General features: G+C 39.8%; 2 protein-coding genes across 2 annotated transcripts; both read right to left on the minus strand.

Annotated features, from left to right (window-relative positions):
• Window positions 1–134: 134 nt before the first annotated feature.
• LOC120044477 (interferon a3-like) lies at window positions 135–19,259 on the minus strand. Its single transcript, XM_038989131.1, has 5 exons — window positions 19,125–19,259; window positions 18,782–18,856; window positions 18,502–18,651; window positions 18,113–18,190; window positions 135–224 (listed from the first exon to the last, which is right to left on the minus strand). The coding sequence occupies exons 1-5, from the start codon at window positions 19,257–19,259 to the stop codon at window positions 135–137; spliced, it is 528 nt and encodes a 175-aa protein (XP_038845059.1).
• LOC120044476 (interferon a3-like) lies at window positions 6,577–8,347 on the minus strand. The gene is made up of 5 exons (XM_038989130.1): window positions 8,213–8,347; window positions 7,935–8,009; window positions 7,660–7,809; window positions 6,888–6,980; window positions 6,577–6,672 (listed from the first exon to the last, which is right to left on the minus strand). The coding sequence occupies exons 1-5, from the start codon at window positions 8,345–8,347 to the stop codon at window positions 6,577–6,579; spliced, it is 549 nt and encodes a 182-aa protein (XP_038845058.1).

A 19,259-nucleotide genomic window follows, 5' to 3' on the forward strand; every position in this document is an offset into this window, starting at 1 on the left:
GACAATAACAATTTATAATAACACAAAAACAATAATTTATGGATTTAAATATAATAGACTGACAGTGTCCCACATGATTGTATTCATGTTTTATAAACTGGTAAGGGCGTAGCTTCTGAGATGAGTCTGGATGATCAGTACATCTGTGCCACAAGGATATCCAATCTTTGCAGATGACGTTTGGTCTCTTTCCTGATGAGCTCCCACGCCTGCGCACTGTAGTTCTGAAAAACACAGAAACATGTAAATATCAGTTGTGTGCACTCCAGTTAATATAATGACCATATCGTATTGAACAACAAAGAAAGGCCTGGTGCCGTATATATAAAAAAATAATAATAATGTATTAAGCTTCTCAGAGTAGGAGTGCTGATTTAGGATCAGTTTTGTCTTTTAGATCACTATAAATAAGGACAGAGGAAACCTGAGAGAAGACCTGATACTAGATCAGCAGTTATTTTCTGAGACACTTGATACATTTGGCCCCAGAACCAAAAAGTGTTTCAAAATTGCTTCTTTTTAGCCTAGTTTATATTCATGTATGTATTAAAGAAGTGGCCACCCGAAACCGAACTCACCATTTTACTCAGAACCTTCCTATTCAACTTCTTGAAGTCCCATTTCAGTCTCGTCTCTGGTTTCCAAGCAGATGAGAACTGTTCGACAAACTTAAACAAAACATGATCCTCCCACTGAACGTACAGATGTAGGATCTTAATTTGATCACTCTTTTTTTGAAGGAAATGCAAATATTCAAGGTTTCAAAATTATTCTAAAGTTTGTAATTTCAACTTTAAAATGTCAAAGTTGATTTTCCCTAACGAAAAATGTATCAACCGCTATGAAAAAATGTCAATTAATTATACTCCACATAATAAATAACATTTCTGCAAAACTAGACAGATAGCTAACAACTAAGTCTTCAATAAAACTCCCAAGGTGTGACTTTACTGGAATTAATATATTGAAACGGTTAAATACAAAGCACATGCCAAGGTACCATGTATCTGGCATGATGCCAAACCAGATAGCCAATTACCATATGAGTAGCAACTAGCCAACTCTTTCATTACTCTAATTATGTGAAAACACCTCTGTAAAATAACAAAGCATATTACACTAGAAACAGTAACAAAACTACACTATTGTATGTTTTACAATTCCTTTAATGACTCACGAGCAAACTAATACAGCTGACGGCATACATGAAAGGCAATGCAATTTGTGTGAGTAAATGCAACCAACTAACATTGATAAGTAAGCAATTCTATCAATACCAAGATTATCATCACTAGCAATATGCTTGAATCGAATTTACAAACAAATATTTTCCGGGGCTGAAGCGTGACAACAAATAACTGCACTGAAAAAACAGCACCGTGGAGTTGTTCTTAGCTGCTTCTCTGCGTGCAGAACGACTGCTCTACTCTACTTCCTGTTTCCGTACAGTCTAAGTACCAGAAAGCTCCACTAGGGGGTAATAAACACCATGGAACACAATGAAAATCCATATTAACCACTGTAATAAAATAATCCGTTATCTTCTAACAGGATGGCAGCCTGGTATAAAGAAATTGTGCCACTATGAAATAAATCATTTATCAAGAAACAAATAATGTCCTTTCTTTATTTTTATATTTTGTCTCTAGGATGCTTCAACAAGAAGAACAACAATCTCTGAGATTGGTCTCAGAAACACCTTAGCAGCCCCTTGCTTGACAATTTTTTATTCTACTTTCCTAACCTTTTTGTCAGTACTGGGAAAGGTTTTGACCACAAGCCCGACTGGTAACATTGAGGGTGTGAGAATGGCAGGCATGTCAGGGTCGGTTAACACTGACACTAGGGGTCTCGCATTGATAATTTCCATAAGAGTGCTCAATGTGCTCATGTGTGAGATGAGTGGAGCCCGTCTGAAACAGCATAGCATCTGGCAACCCCAATGAGTTTCTCCCAAGAACCACCCATACGAGACGAGTGTGGGGGATTAAATATTTAAGTACATCCCTTGTCTGAGAGGTATTTAGTCAGTTCTGAGTCATTTGTTTCAATTCCCAGTTTCCTGCAGGCACCTATAAAGTTTGAACCTCGATCAGAGCGTAGCACTTTTGCTGGACCACGGATAGAGAAAAAACCTCAACCTCAAAAGCCTCAATGTGTTGATGAAGCTGGATGTGGACATGGATTCGATGAGCTCAATATGGACTGCTCTAGTAAACATACATGTAAAAAGTACCGCCCAGCTCTTGGAGTCTGCACTACCACCTCATATTTTTATTTATTTCACCTTTATTTAACCAGGTAGGCCAGTTGAGAACAAGTTCTCATTTCCAACTGTGACCTGGCCTGACCTCTAGTGCGACGAGTTATGACATTCCATGGTCCAAACACATCAAGTCCAACGCTGGTGAATGGTGGTTCAGATGTGAGTCTGTCTGCAAGTCAACCATCTTTTGGTCAAGTAACCTCCCTCTAACGTTGCTGCAGGTGACACACTTGTGGATGATACCAGAGACCAGACGTTTGCTCCCAATAATCCAGAAGCCTGCTGCTCGAATAGCTCCATCTGAAAAATGACGGCCCTGGTAAGCCACTAGCTCGTGATAATGTCTTACCAGCAGAGTGACGACATGATGTGTCCGTGGGATGATGAGAGGATGTTTTTCGTCTTGTGACATGTCGGCAGAGGATAAGCGGCCTCCCACCGTCAGCAACCCATCCTCATCAATCACTGCGTTCAGCTTTTTGAGTGTACTTTGTTTTGGGAACTCTTTTCTTTTTTCAAGGCATTTGAATTCCTCTTTGAATTCTTCATGTTGCACACAGTGAAAGATTGCTGTTGTGGCTTGTGACAACTCACTTGTACTGCATGGTTTATTACAGTCCTGCCAGCCTCTGCAGTTGGTGTTGTCCGCACCTTCATTGAAGGATCTGGCAACATGAATGAGTCGTGCTGTGGCTCGATTGAGAGCTTTCCAGCTTGAGAACCTCTCAAAGCGATGAGAGCCACGTTGAGCTCCAGAAACCTTAGTGGCGAAGGCTGTGACATCTGGTCGAATCTCTGCATCTGCGTGAGGCTCTACAAGGTCAAAATTGATGGTCTCAGGCTCACTTGAGTTTGCTTGGGTCAGGAAAGGTGGACCTGATGAAGAGCGCAGCTAGTATGGGCCTAGTTGCAAGGTCTGCTGGATTGCTGTCAGTGTTTACATAACACCACTGATCTGGATGGGTAGACTTCCTGATGCGAGTTACCCTATTGGCCACATACACATAGATTCGTTTGGTGACATTGCGGATGTAACCGAGAACTATCTTACTGTCTGTGTAGAACTTGGCCGCATTTACATCAATGTCCATTTCGTCTCTGATCAGTTCATACATCTCAACAGCTAGCACAGCCGCACACAGTTCTTGGCGTGGGATAGTGTGGGCCGGTCGAGGGGCCAATTTTGAATTCCCCATGACAAATCCAACATAGCATTGACCTTTCAGAGTCAATAACTCTCAGGTAGGCTACCGCTCCTATGGCTACTGTAGAGGCATCCGAGAAGATGTGCAGTTCTCTTCTTTGAGTGGTAGACAAGGAGACTGGGATGTAGGTCTGCTGAATATACAGATGTTCCAACTCCATCAAGGATTCCTTCCACATTTTCGATTCCTCTTCTTTTTCTGTGGGAAGGGAGGCATCCCACTCACTCTGGTCAGAAGAGAGTTCTCTAATTAAGGCTTTACCTTGCATTGTTATTGGAGCCACGAACCCAAGGGGGTCATAAAGACTATTCACTGTGGACAGGATGCCTCTCCGCGTAAAAGGCTTCTCATTGTGGGACACCTGGAATGTGAAGCTGTCTGTTTCCAGGTTTCAGGAAAGTCCAAGGCTCCGTTGAAAGTGGAGAGGATCCACTCCAGGGTCCAGGTCTTTTAAGTCTTTAGCACGGTCCTCAATGGGGAAGGCTTCCATAACTGTTTTGCTATTGGATGCAATCTTGTGTTGTTTCATTTTGGACTCCGCTAACATTGCTTGTGTTTTTCTTAGAATGTTGATAGCTTCTTCTGTAGTAGCTACTGATGTCAGACCATCATCGACGTAGAAGTTCCTCACTACATATTGCTTGGGTTTTGACCCGTGTTCCTTCTCACCCTGTAGAGCTGCTCATCTCATGCAGTAGATGGCTGGTGAGGGGCTGTTCCCAAACACCTGCACTTTCATCCTGTACTCAGTTATGTTTCTATCTGGAGTGTTGTCTTCATACCAGAGAAACCTTAAGTCATTTCTGTGATCCTCACGTACACCAAAACAGTAAAACATTTGTTACACATCTGCCGTTAGTGCAATGCAATCCTCGCGGAAGCGCATTAGGATGTCCAAGAGTGTGTTGTTTAAGTCTGAACCACTGAGCAGAACGTCTTAGCACTGGAGTCAAACACCACTCTAATTTGTTCAGGCGCTTGTGGATAGTAAACACCAAATATGGGCAGATACCAGCGTTCTTTGTCTCCCTCTAATGGCGGAGAAGGTTTGACTTGGTCGTTATCCAGCATCTTTTGCATGAAGAATAAAATTACTTTCATTTCAGGCTTTTTGTCTAAAGTCTTGCGAAGTGATGTGAGATGGTCCATGGCCTGCTCCCTGTTATTAGGAAGGTCTAGTGGGGCGAAAGGGTAGTGGAGCCACCCAGTTGTTTCCATCATCCTGGAAAACCTGTTCGTCCATAATGTCCAAGAAGGCTTTGTCCTCCACTGATGGTGCTGGTTTATCATCGTCTTGTGTTTCGTCAAACACGGAACATCCCAGGCTGTCTGTGTCCACAGTTGTGCTTGGATCTCTCGAGTGCACTGTAGAGAGAGAGATGTGTTTTTGAGCAATGCTGTTGAAGTTCTCTTTCACCTGGATGAAGTCAGGGCAAGGGCTCAGATAGGATGTGCGACCATTTTGAAGTATGTTTGTCTTGAACACGTTAACACTGGCTGGTCGGTGAGCCGTTCCAAGACAGACCTCACCCACGATGACACACCCGAGGCCGAGTTGCTATGCATAAGGAATGTCGTGGGGCCCATTGATTTGCTCTTGCACCTTGTGTAGCCTTAAGATGTCTCGTCCTAAGATCAGGAGGATGGGAGCGTCTGTGTCCACAGCTGGAATTTTGTCTGCTACTGTTTGCAGATGGAGATGATGATACGCAATGTCGGAGGAGGGAATTTCCATCCTATCGTCTGGCATCATGTCATTCCAGGTGATTACCTCATGAAGCTGGTTGAGAGAATGCCAAGAGTGTGCAAAGCTGTCATCAAGACAAAGAGTGGCATCTTGGAAGAATCTCAAATTTAAAATATATTTTGATTTGTTTAACACTTTTTTGGTTACTACATGATTCCATAGGTGTTTTTTCAAAGTTTTGATGTCTTCACTATTATTCTACAGTGTAGAAATTAGTAAAAATAAAGAAAAACCCTTAAAGAATAAATAAATAAAGACAATTGTAGCCCTAAGAAGTTAAAGAATAAATTAAGAAAATTGTGGATTGTCGTCTCCACAAAGTATGAAATGCGTTATGAAGAAAATTCTATAGGCCTACTGATGCCTACATGAAAACAAAGGGTCTTTAATTAAGAGAAAACAAGCATAGAAAAGGTTATAGGTGTTAATAAAAATTAAAAAACAATGTAAGGCTTCTATTATAATATAACTATTTTGGTGACAACCTGGTTGATTAACAATATTTGGTTGTTATCACGTTTGGTCTTTTATATAAAAATATGTTGGACAAAAAATAGACAGCTGCTCATCAAGCATTGCTCAAATAACTTTCAAAAGATTGTTCCAAAGTTTGACCCCGAAAAAGTTTGTTCCAATGAATGAAGTCGTACAAAAATGAGTGTCTTTTCCTAGGGTATTAAGTAGCACAAAAATGCATATCTTTTCACACAAAAACGCACAAAAGTGCTTGAAATATGCAAAATACTTTTCGTACATATTTGCACGAATTGAGTGTGAGATTGTGTTGCAACACAACAAACCAACGTGCCAACGTGTTTTACACCATTGGTTGAAACAATGCAAATATTAACAACCACTGTATATCTTCAAAATGTAGATAAAACTAGAATTGTGATTTCATGGATAATCCTTCCTTGCATCTATAGTTCTGTGACAGTGGTTCTTTTTTTCAACCCCATCTCTCAGCTATTTACAAAAATAGTGGTTGAGTGTGCTTTGGTTTTGTTTGAACTGCAGAGTTCCCCTTTAGAAAGTCAGTCTATAAAAAAATGAATGCATGAAAGCATGAATGGATGAATGCAGGCATGCATGAATGCATGAATTAATTATATAAGTGAATGAAAACAATATGAGAATAGTTGTAAGTATTTTTTATTAAATTGTATTATAAATAAAACACGAATAAATAAATACATAGTGTACACATAAATATCAGTCTACCAATATATATAAATAAATAAATCAGTCATTCAGTCAATCTAGCAGCCGGCCAGTCAGTCAGTATATATATCAGCCATCAATCTGTTAGCCAGCCTGAGGAATATGTCACGTCTCCAATGATGATTCTGTGGTTCTCCTCACGGCTTGACTCTGCTGTCAATGAATTTCTTGAACTGCACCAAGTTTTCGCGAATCTCCTTTCGCACAATCTCCCATGCGCATGCGCTGTGTTCCTGGAGAGCGTACAAGATATACATTTTATTTCAGTCAACTCAACCACTGCAGGTGTTGTTGATCCAACGCATCCATCGACATAAAAACGGCACTGGGCAATTCCAAGTTTCATATGTGAGTTGTGGCATTGAAATGCGTCCTATTTGTGGTGATCTAGAACTTTTGCTCAGATTAATTTAGACTCTATTTGAGGACATTTGAAATTGGACCCCACCTTGTCTTTCAAGACGGTGTTCAGCTTGTTGAAATATGTTTTCAGAGTAACCGACCCTCCATCTCCAGAGGATTTCCAAACACCACCTACGACCTGGAGACAATATAAAATGCTGGTGAGTGCATTAATTCGGTTTGATGAGACGGTTATGAAAATATATAACAAAAATATTTGTAGTGTATAAATTATGTAAATACCAATGCCCACGATTGTCTGCCCCCAAAATACACTGAGTGAGCACCACATTAGTAACACGTTCCTAACATTGAGTTGCACCCCGTTCTACCCTCAGAACAGCCTAAATTCGTCAGGGCATGTGTTCCACAGCGATAGTGGCCCATGTTGACTCCAATACTTCCCACAGTTGTGTCATGTTGGCTGGATGTCCTTTGGGTGGTGGACCATTCTTCATACACAAAGGAAACTGTTGAGCATGAAAAAGCCAGCGGCGTTGCAGTTCTTGACAAATTCAAGCTGGTGCGACTGGCACCTACTAGCATACTCCCGTGAAAGACACTTACATATTTTGTCTTGCCCATTCAAACTGAATGGTACACAATCCATGTCTCAATTGTCTCAAGGTTTAAAAATCCATCTTTAACCTGTCTCCGCCCCTTCCTCCACACCAATAGGAGTGGATCTAACAAGTGAGGGATCATTGCTTTCACCTGGATTCAGCTGGCCAGTCTATGTCATGGAAAGAGCCGATCTTCCTAATGTTTTGTACACTCAGCGTATAACCCATAGACTACACAAGAGGGATCATACTTACACATAACTCTAAGTTTTGAACTTGACGATATATGACGTTTTGGAACAGTTTAAGTTTTGTTTTGTTCCACGTGACAGACGTCAGACTGTTGTTATATAATTGGTCCACATATCGCATAGCCTCTAATGCAACCACAGAGAAGTCCTCACCCTGGATAAAATAAAACAGGGTTTTAGGCATTGGGTGTCTAAAGAAGTGGTTAAACTTCCAATTTACTATACTGTACTTTAGTTATACTGTACTTTAGTTTATCAAAATACTGAAGTGTATCCTACCTCTGTGTTCTTGTAAACATCCTCTGGAAACAGTTCGACGTTTTCTTCTGCACACTTAAGTGGAAAGAGTCCACCCTGAAATAGAATTCATATCAATATCAAGAAGTAAACTATATTGTGATAGTAACCTTAAATGAAACAATGTTGTTCAAACGTGAAAGCATTGCTTAACAATAAAATGTGCTATAATGCAAAATAGAAATTTGAATATCATTGCGAATTTTGCGCATCAATTTGTGCACACCAAATAGCGGACTGGTGCAGTTTAAATTCCTCACCATATCTGAGAGCAGGTCTATGCTCACGTCGTTCAGCTTCCCCAACCTAAACTGCGTCCAGTTGCAAGGTGTTGATGCTGCTGTGCCTTGGCAGAACAGAGTCAGGCAAATGCTCAACCATTTCAATACAGCCATGTTTCTTTTATAAGAACTTGAACGGAACAGCTATTAAAAATGAATAAAGACGGATTATCTTAATCTTGATTGATATGATACCTAGACTGTTGAAGTTGCCCATTTTATATAAGACAAGTATCGCTACGTAAAGGTGTCAAAATCCCTTTGTGGTGAAGAAGGGTTTCGTAGTTCAGGCTTTCGCTTCCCTTTATAAGCCCCAATTTTCAGCGGGTGATTATTAATTATGCTATTGTAAAACTAATCAGAAAGTGTTTGCCTATCAAGTTAACAGTTTTCATATGTAGAGAATTGCATTGGAGCAATGCATTTCATGCTAACATATTCAGCAGGTGTTAAAATGTAGGACATGTTGAATATTAAAAACTAAGAAAACCATGGCTGATTTTTTATTTCTATAATACAATGGTACAGGGCTCTCTCCTATGAAATGAGGGCCATGTTCAATATAAATATGCTGTAGTTTTGGACATTGCACACCACATTTTTCAGATTCTGTGTAGAAAGGTTTTTTGATAGTCGTAGCACGGAGATCATTTTTTGGTCACAGACGTCAAGTCTGTTGTCGACTCTCTTTTAATCAGGTAGTGCAATATGAAGCATTACTGTTCCGTGTTAATATTGCAAATCTTTGAAATAAAAACACGTTTTATTAATAGAGTGACTGGTAGTGTTGAATGAAGACAAAAGCGGCCGCCTCTAAAATCGAGAGTAATGTGCGGTGGTATTGCGGTGGTATTGCCAGCATGCAGGGGAATTACTTTTCCTTTTCTCTTATGCGCTTCATTCTTATTAAATTGATTCGGTAAATTCCAAGGGGTCTTTTTAAAGTTAGTTCATTTATGTTTCAAAAGTATATGCCCTAAATTAGCCTTGACGATGATGTGTGAATTTGACCGAATGTGAATGATGATGACGCTAATGATGGTTATAGCTCTATTTTTCTAAACTTTTATTTAACCATGAAAATCCCATTCAGATATAGAATCATATGACGATGATGACTACGACGTTAATTGGAGGTGTAGGTTTCTGATTATGCTGTTTTTATGTTAAGTCTTTATATTAGGTTACCTTGTAACAATGAACTAACTGATCATAGCATTGATTGTTCAAGATTGTTGGCCAATCATCAAATTAATGATTATTTTAAAACTTGAGATGAATTCCACTGTATTTGTGCAGTCAGTTAATTATAAATGTTGTTAAATGGGTCAACAGGTTTATTTGGCAGCCTACAGTGGTGGTATGAAATAAATATATTACATCTGCTCATTTGTAGTGCATAGACTCCACTATGCTGCTGTTTTGAACTGCATATTGCCCATAAACAAATGAATGCATGAAAGACTGAATGGATGAATGCATGGATGACTGAATATGTAAATGAATAAAAAACAATATGAGGCTGGCTAATAGATGCATGTTTTTTTTCAGTCAGTCAGTAAATATATCATCCATCAATCTATTAGCCAGCCTCAGGTACATGTCACATGTCTCCAATGATGATCATGTGGTTGTCCAACAGACTGCTTCTTCCTCACTGCTGGACTCTGCAGTTGATTTCGTCACCGCTTGACTCTGCTGTCGTGGAATTTTTTTAACTGCACCAGTTTGAAGCGAACCTAAACCCCACGATCTCACATGCGCATGCGCTGTGTTCCTGGAGTGCATACAATACATTCATGTTTAAGTCAAATCAACCACAGCAGGTGCAGCGCCAACGCATCCGTCGACTTAAACGGCGTTTGGAAGTTCCATGTTTCACATGTGAGTTGTGGCAGCAAAATTCATCCGATTTGTGGTGATCTAGAACTTTTCCTGTGATTAATTTAGCCTCTTTTCGACGACATTTAGTATTGGACCCACCTTCTGTTTCAAGACGGTGTTCAGCTTGTCAAAATATGTTTTCATGACGCGTTACCTGAAGTAACCGACCCTCCATCTCCAGAGGATGCCCCAACACCACACCCGACCTGGAGACAATATAAAATGGTGGTCAGTGAATTTGTTCCGTATTAAATCACAAATTAAAGACCTGTGCCAATTACTGTCTGCCCCCCAAATATAGCTTAGGCTACAGCACGAGGGATCATTTACCCATCCCTCTAATGTCTTAACTTAACTAGGTCATCTGTTTTTGAACAGGTTCAGCGTCCACCTGCACCGATCGGAGTCTGCTGTGCCTCGACAGAACAGAGTCAGGCAGATACTCTACTATTTCAACCATGCCATGTTTCTTTTGATTATATTTAAGTGTAACAGACGTTCGAAATGATCAACAACCGATTATCTTGATTCGATATGATACCTACATTGCTAAAGTTGTCCATCATATAATTAACCAAAGTATCGCTATACGTGAAGGTATAAAACATTCCTTTGTGGTGAAGAAGGCTGCATGGTTCAGGCTTTAGCTTCCCTTTACAAGCCCCACTTTTTTTGCTATTGTGAAATTAATAAGAATGTTTTTGTCCAGCAAGTTAACAGTTTTCATACATGTCTATGCAGAGAATTGCATTTCATGAGGTCAGAAAGCAGTTATTCAGCAGGAAATTATTATTTTTTATTTTACCTTTATTTAACTAGACAAGTCAGTTAAGAACAAATTCTTATTTACAATGACGGCCTAGGAACAGTGGGTTAACTGCCTTGTTCGGGGGCAGAACGACAGATGTGTACCTTGTCAACTCGGGGATTCGCTCTAGCAACCTTTCGGTTACTGGCCCAACAATCTAACCACTAGGCTACCTGCCACCCCATATTCAATATTGAATATAAAAAACTAAGAAAGCAGTAACCTGTTTTGAGAGTATAGTGCGGATAGTATTGGCTTAACTTTATATTATCTCTCATGGTGTTTATTCTTATTACATTGATTCGGTAAATTCCAAGGGGATCTTTTTACAGTTTGTTCATTTCTGGTTAATAAAATAGTATTTGTCCTAGATTAGCCTTTATTAGGCGCTTACCAAGACGACGAAAATGATGACGATTATGTGTGAGTTTGGCCTAATGTGAATGAGCAGAAAAGTCACATTGATATATAGACTCATAGAATAATTCTGATGATGACGTTAACCCTCCTGTTGTATTCGTTTCATGTGAACTAATTCTGTCTTCCCGGTCCAAAATGACTTCCCCATTATAGCTGATTATAAATCCATAATAATACATATATTATCACCTAATGTTGTGTTATATCTTTTTATCAACTTAAGTTCTTGTGAACATTACACGTTTTTAACTTCTATTTGCTATTTATGTCCTGAAGGCCTCATTGACCTGAGCTCATACAACTCGTTTTTTAGTAAATTAAAGCATAATGTATGGATTATTTTGACTATAACAAATACTCAGATTAAACCTATTGTGCTCTTTATCACAGACTACTTTGTGTCAAAGTTTAACAAGGACTCTCTCCTCCTTACCAGTGTCATGATCAAAGATATGATTAAGAGCCTCACATACAGTATCTCGTTTGGTCATTGTGCTGCCACAGAACGAATTGTGAGCAAGGCCTCAAAAAAGCTTTATATACCAGAGCTGCGAGAAAAGTGCTATATATTATTGAAGCAATGTTGCGATTGTTTGTGAGACTGCCAACAGGTGTGGTTCCCGTGGGGGAAAGATTCTATTGGGGAAAGGTTCCGGTGGGGGTTGCCATGGAAGCAAAGAAGGGGAGTGAGGTGTGTCTGTAGTGTGCTCAAACACACATGCATGTGGAGGTCTGGGAGAGGAAGTTTGTCTATCTGATGAATGGGCATGTGCCTGAACTCAATTTTATACACTAATTGTAGTCTCACCCATTCATTTCTAATGACCGGTCAATTTTGACCGGGAAGATCGCAAGTGTACAAAAGTTCAATAAAACACCCCAATGTTATGAAAATCATCCAGATGTATTTTGTGTGTTCAGATGCCTTGTGTGGACAAAGTCACGGAACCGTATGACAATCCGATTAAATGAACTACATTTTTCCAAGAGAAAACTTGTAAATCGGTCCAATTCGACCGGAACACAGCAGGAGGGTTAATTGGAGATGTCAGGTTAGTGATTATGCAGTTTCTATATTTAGCATTTATATTATGTCACTTTGTAACAATAAACTGATCATGGCATTGATTGAACAACATTGTATGCCTATCAACAAATGAATGATTATTTTCAAACGTGAGATGAATTTCACTGTATTTGTCCGGTCAATGAATTACAAATGGTTTAAATGGGTCAGCAGGTTTATTTTGGTAGCCTACAGTCAGCCGTGTTATGAAATATACATATTACATCTGCTCATGTGTGGTGCATAGACTCGAGTAGAATCTGTAGATCCTTCTATTTCCACACGATTTCATTTCGAACATCCTCCCAAGTACAAAAGCTGTTGTCATGAAACGACAAAACCCCACAGTAAATTGAAATGAGTAAATGGAAGAACGAAAAAGTGAATCAAATTAAACCATTCAATATAAGCTACTGTGTTATTTTAACCTTTTGCTTTAGAAGTTGCTTCATTTAGCTGAAGCAATGTTTTCTAGAACGACGTAGTGTCTTCATGAACAGGTGTCCAATGGTATAATTTTAATCTGCATTTAACTGTGTGAAACTATTTAATGTAATAAGTGGTATTATCATATCAGGGAAGACATTTCAATTTGTAGGCAAAAAATAATCATAATCACGCATTCAGATAAATTGGTTGTCTGTCGGAAAATTATATTTCTAAAGTAATCTAGGGGACTTTTGTTCCATGACAGAGTGTAAGGGTAGTAACTAGCGGCCGAGAAGTCAGACGCAGGAGAGAAATAACTGTGTTTCCAACGGCGCAATTTATTTACAAAAACCCACCGGAAAACATAATAATAAATATCCATGTGTAACATAACCCGCCTCACACCAGTACAGACGTACACACACTTACAATAAACAATCACCACCGACAAGGACATGAGTGGAACAGAGGGTTAAATACACAACATGTAATTGGTGGGATTGGAATCAGGTGTGATGAAAGACAAGACAAAACAAATGAAAAATGGATCAGCGATGGCTAGAAGGTCGGTGACGTCGCCCGCCGAACACCGCCCGAACAATAAGAGGGGAACAACTTCGGCGGAAGTCGTGACACAGAGGCTGGAGAGGTTTAGCAAATATCGTTCTCACTTGACCTAAAATGATATATGCAGTCAAAACCATCTCTCTCTGTTGGGAAAAATAAATGGATGTAAATTAGTGTGCTATAAAATCATTCCATTGAAGAAAATTATTTGGCTACTGTTTGTCTTCGAATAACAAATTCATGTTGAATTCGATGTTCAAGTTCTCTTGCAAGCACTGAACCGGAAAACGACCACCTTAGGTATTTAAAACATGATATGGTCAGCTAAGATGTAAATTGTGCCCAGATTTAGAAATTAGGCTGCGTCTCGTGCTCGAACACAATCATCAATGGTTTATGTCAGCCGAGTTTGATGCTGTGCTTATTTGGGATTTTGAGACGAGCATCGTTCCATGTGCATCCATCCCATCGTTGGATACACCGGACATATGCTAAATGAAAAACTCCACCACGTCAAACTGGTTATCATGAGTGTCGGCTAAACAACAAAATCTCACGAAGTATTCGAAAAATCGGCCTGGAAATCTGAGACAAGCATCAATATGTAGCCTATAGGAAGGCATCCCAAAATTCCTGACAGCCAACCGAGATGAGACAACCAAGTAGCCTAGCTGCGTGATTCACCATAAATAAGCCTTATGATGAGACTGTAAAGAAGGTTGGTTTCATAAGTTAACCCGGTGTATCGAAACCTTTCATTGTTGCCTACAAACGTCAGTGGTGATCTTCAATTGAAAAAATATACTCAACTCAACCAAAAGAACATATGATGATCCACTCTTGACAAGTTTCTCTCGGGGGAAATTGCATTTATTGAGTTTACACATTGCGTTCATTAACAGTTTCATGTGCCAAGTCATTGGATGATTATTATGATATATATATATATTTTTTTACATATACACAAAACATACTTAAAACCATTTAGATACAGCACATATGAGTATTATACCATATAAAGTAAACACACATACTCACCATTCAAGATGTTATGGCAAATAACCTCACACCATTAAATAATTGGATATATATATCTACAATATCTCTATTCTATCCAGGAATTCCAAGTCTTAGTCATAACATGCAGCCTTTCCAACAAGTCAGTTCGTCAAATTTCTGTCCTTCTAGAGCTGCCACGGTAAACTACAAGTGCGTTTATTGTGAACGTGAACCGTCGAAGGGAAATAATGGCTCAGCCGCGAAGTGGTTGGCCACACAAGCAACAGAACCGGACCACTGAGTGCTGAAGCGTGTAGTGCGTAAAAAATCGTCTCTCCTCGGTTGCAACACTCACTACCGAGTTCCAAACTACTCTGGAAGCAATGTCAGCACAAGAATAAAAAAATAAAAATAAAACTGTTCTTTGAGAGCTTCATGAAATAGGTTTCCATGGCCGAGCAGCCGCACACAAGCCTTGCCCAAACCGGCTGCGCGAGTGCACCATCGTGCGCTATCGTGCATAAATTTATTTTGCCCCCCCACACCAAACGCGATCACAAACAAAACAAACTCTGAACCAATGACATTCATTTGGGGACAGGTCGAAAAGCATTAAACATGTATGGTAATTTAGCTAGTTAGCTTGCACTTGCTAGCTAACGTTAATTTGTCCTATTTAGCTAGCTTGCTGTTGCTAGCTAATTTGTCCTGGGATATAAACATTGAGTTGTTATTTTACCTGAAATGCACAAGGATCTCTACTCCGACAATTAATCCACACATAAAACGGCCAACCGAATCGTTTCTAGTCATCTATCCTCCTTCCAGGCTTTTTCATCGTTTAAATTATATGGTGATCGCATCTCAACTTTCATTGTATTACCACGCCTACTGGCAAAACAGTTCGTCTTTCTATCACCCACGTGGGTATAACCAATGAGGAGATGTCACGTGGGTACCTGCTTCTATAAACCAATGAGGAGATGGCACGTGGGTACCTGCTTCTATAAACCAATGAGGAGATGGGAGAGGCAGGACTTGCAGCGTGATCTGCGTCAGAAATAGGAATGAGTTCTATTTTAGCCCTTGGCGTCCAGGCGCTCGTTGGCGCGCTAGCAGTGTGGGTGCAATAATTGAATAACATGGATTTCTACATTTATTTTGCGATGCTCGCGCACGCAACGTGTCCGGTCTGGTCAGCATGTGAGGTCACCATGCGCAATGCCAAGCGTCGGCTTGAGTGGTGTCAAGCTCGCTACAATTGGACTCTGGAGCAGTGGAAACATGTTTTCTGTGGTGATGAATCATGCTTCACCATCTGGCAGTCCAACGGACAAATCTGAGATTGGTGGACACCAGAAGAATGTTACCTGCCCGATTGCATAGTGCCAACTGTAAAGTTTGGTGAAGGAGGAATAGTGGTCTGGGGCTGTTTTTCATGGTTCGGGGTAGGCCCCTTAGCTCAAGTGAAGGGAAATCTTCACACTACAGTATACAATGACATTCTAGACAATTTTGTGCTTCCAACTTTGAGGCAACAGTTTGGGGAAGGCCCTTTCCTGTTTCAGCCTGACAATGCCCCAGTGCACCAAGCAAGGTCCATACAGAAATGGTTTGTCGAGATTGGTGTGCAAGAACTTGTCTGGCTTGCACGGAGCCCTGATATCAACCCCATTGAACACGTTTGGGATGAAATGGAACACCGACTGCGAGCCAGGCCTAATCGCCCAACATCAGTGCCCGACCTCACTAATGCTCTTTTGGCTGAATGGAAGCAACTCCCCGCAGCAATGTTTGAAGTAACATCTAGTGGAAAGCATTCCCAGAAGAGTAGAGGCTACTATAGCAGCAATGGGGGGAATGAGATGTTCGATGAGCAGGTGGCCACATACTTTTGGTCACGTGGTGTATAAATTTAAAGTAGAAAATCACGTGACTGACGATCAGCAACGAGTTTAATCTGCATCCCCTCAGATGGTTAGATAAAACCACTCTCATTGGTTTTAGACAAGAACGAAATTTGGACAAATTATACAAATTACATTGTATTCACAAGTCGGGGAAAGTACTGCTAAGGACCCCAAAGTCAAGCTTAAATGAATGTATGTTTATTCACGCCAGCCGAGAGATTACAGACAAACTGCGCTTCATGTGGAAGTTAGTCAGAAACTCTGACGAGGTATTTCACCCTCAGCGTATTTATACTATCGCTTCGGGTTACACAAAGATAACCAAGTGTCTCATTTCTCAGCAAAGCGTTTGCTCCCAGAGACCGGCTGCAGAGGAGGACAACACCTGGCAACCACAGTCTGGGTGTTCAGCCAATATTTTCCCTCCCGCTGAGCCGAACTTTTGAGATCAATCCTCAGACACCCGGTCTGTCTACAACAGGCGCATTTCTAAGTATTAAACAGGTCAAACATGTAGAATAAACAGTGGTGTAAAAATACATTAAAGTACTAATTAAGAAGTATTTTGGGGTATCTGTACTTTATTTTGCTATTTATATTTTTGACTACTTTTACTTTTACTTCATTACATTCCTAAAGAAATTGTATTATATTTACTCCATACATTTTCCTTGACACCCAAAAGTACTCGTAACATTTTGAATGCTTAGCAGGACAGGAAAATTGTCAAATTCATGCACTTATCAACAGAACATCCCTGGTCGTCCCTACTGCCTCTGATCTAGCGGACTCACTAAACACAGATGTTTCGTTTGTAAGTTTTATCTGAATGTTGGAGTGTGCCCCTGGCTATCCGTAAATTAAGAAAAATTGAAAATGATGACGTCTGGATTGCTGAATATAAGGAATTGGAAATACTTTATACTTTTACTTTTGATACTTAAGTATATTTTAAACCAAATACTTTTACTCAAGTAGAATTTTACTGGGTGAATTTAACTTTTACTTGAGTCATTTTCTAGTAAGGTATCTTTACTTTTACTCAAGTATTACAATTGGGTACTTTTTCCACCACTGAGAATAAGTGTGAGACACTGAAAAAGCAGAACGAGACACAGTTAAATTCAACTAAACACATTTTCAATATGCCATTTTTTCACAGGTTATTCAAGCAGACAGGTAATACAGTTCAGTTCAACATTGGTACAAAAGGGACATACAAAATATAAATATAAATGTATAATAATAAAAATAATAAATTATGCATTAAATAAAATAAATAGACTGACAGGGTCCCACATGATTGTATTCATGCTTTATAAACTGGTAAGGGCGTAGCTTCTGAGATGAGTCTGGATGATCAGTGAATCTTTGCCTGAAAAATATCCAATCTTTCCAGATGATGTTTCGTCTCTTTCCTGATGAGCTCCCATGCCAGTGCACTGTAGTTCTGAAAACAAAGGAAAATGTACATATTAGTGGTATGGACTTTCTAGTCATATAATGATCATATTGTCTTGAACAACAAAGGGCTGGGGCCGTATGTAATAATAATAATAATAATAATAATGTATGAAGCATGTCAGAGTAGGAGTGCTGATTTAGGATCAGTATTGTCTTTTAGATCACTATAAATAAGGCAGAGGAGACCTGATACTAGATCAGCACTTCTCTGAGATGCTTAATACATATGTCCCTAGAACCCCAAAAATGTTTCAAAACTGCTCCTGCTTAGCCTAGTTAATATTGATTTGATTAGATATATTAAACACGTTGCCATCCGAAAACAAACTCACCATTTTTCTCAGTACCATCCTATTCAAATTCTTGAAGTAACGTTTCAGTCTCCTCTCAGGTATCTTGGCAGGTGATACCTGTTGGACAAGATTAAAACATTAGCCTCCCACTGAACATAATAGCCCACATAGATTTTCTCACTTGTACAGTTAATAGTCTAAAGCTTAAACAGCGCTCTCCAACCCTGTTCCTGGAGAGATACGCTCCTTTAGGTTTTCACTACAATCCTCCTCTAGCACAGCCGATTAATTAGCTGGTTGATAAACTGAATCAGGTTAGTTACAACTGGGGTTGGAGCGAAAACCTACAGGAGGGAGGTTCTCCATGAACAGGGCTGGAGAGCCCTGACCTAAACAGGGATTATACTTTAAATAGACCCGTTACTTACACAGGAATTAAGGTTCTCAAATTGGCGTTCGAGAATGTTGAGGAAATGGTCCAGCTTTTTCTTGTCCCAGGTGACAGATTTCATATTCCCATCAAACAGTTTTGTGATTTGATAGATGGTCTCGTTCCGGAATCTGACTTGGTCCTCAAACTACACATGAACATGTAAAAAGAAGATTAGAAACAGTATAGTCTTCAATTATGCCATCAATGTAACGTTGGGTCACGACCGCTATACTAAAGCATATCAGAACATGAAAAGTCAAAATTCAAGTCTTTACCTTGGCGTCATCTATGGGTCTGTAAAGTGATTCGGGGAAAAAGACAGGGGCATCCTGCTCTGTGATATTTCCTCCCTGGAATAAAACCAATATAGTATTTTAAGTCACGCGTCTAAAAGTATAGCTTATACTGCAAGGACAGTATAGGCCTAATGTATACAGCCTCTCGTGATCGCGCTGTCATTATAGCCTAGCCCCCTTTTACTATGGCTACTCAAATATAGATTACAGTTTTCTAACACAGCTGCTAAACATGAAACATATGACTACTTTACTTGGTTGGTTGTTTTGCTGTCCTTAATACATGCATTCAGTCTCCTCTTACAGTGTGCTGATAACTCACCATCTGGTCCAGCAGGGAAAGGTATTCTGCGCTCAAGTGGCCGTAGTGGTGTCGGATCCAGTCACAGCAATGACACACGCTCTGCATACTGCAAATAATAAGAAAAATACACGTCCAACTCTGCATTGTATACAT

Source organism: Salvelinus namaycush, chromosome 3, assembly GCF_016432855.1.
Source record: "Salvelinus namaycush isolate Seneca chromosome 3, SaNama_1.0, whole genome shotgun sequence".
NCBI lineage: Eukaryota > Metazoa > Chordata > Actinopteri > Salmoniformes > Salmonidae > Salvelinus > Salvelinus namaycush.

Bases quoted from the DNA above. Each gene is read 5' to 3' on its own strand.
- LOC120044476 (XM_038989130.1), bottom strand. From the start codon at position 8,347: ATGGCTGTATTGAAATGGTTGAGCATTTGCCTGACTCTGTTCTGCCAA. The intron at 7,810-7,934 runs GTAGGATACACT...TATTTTATCCAG, and splicing joins ATGTTTACAAGAACACAGAG to GGTGAGGACTTCTCTGTGGT. The intron at 6,673-6,887 runs GTGGGGTCCAAT...TACGCTCTCCAG, and splicing joins ACACCGTCTTGAAAGACAAG to GAACACAGCGCATGCGCATG.
- LOC120044477 (XM_038989131.1), bottom strand. From the start codon at position 19,259: ATGTATACAATGCAGAGTTGGACGTGTATTTTTCTTATTATTTGCAGT. The intron at 18,652-18,781 runs GTAAAGACTTGA...GTTCATGTGTAG, and splicing joins GACCCATAGATGACGCCAAG to TTTGAGGACCAAGTCAGATT. The intron at 18,191-18,501 runs GTAAGTAACGGG...CTTGTCCAACAG, and splicing joins TTGAGAACCTTAATTCCTGT to GTATCACCTGCCAAGATACC.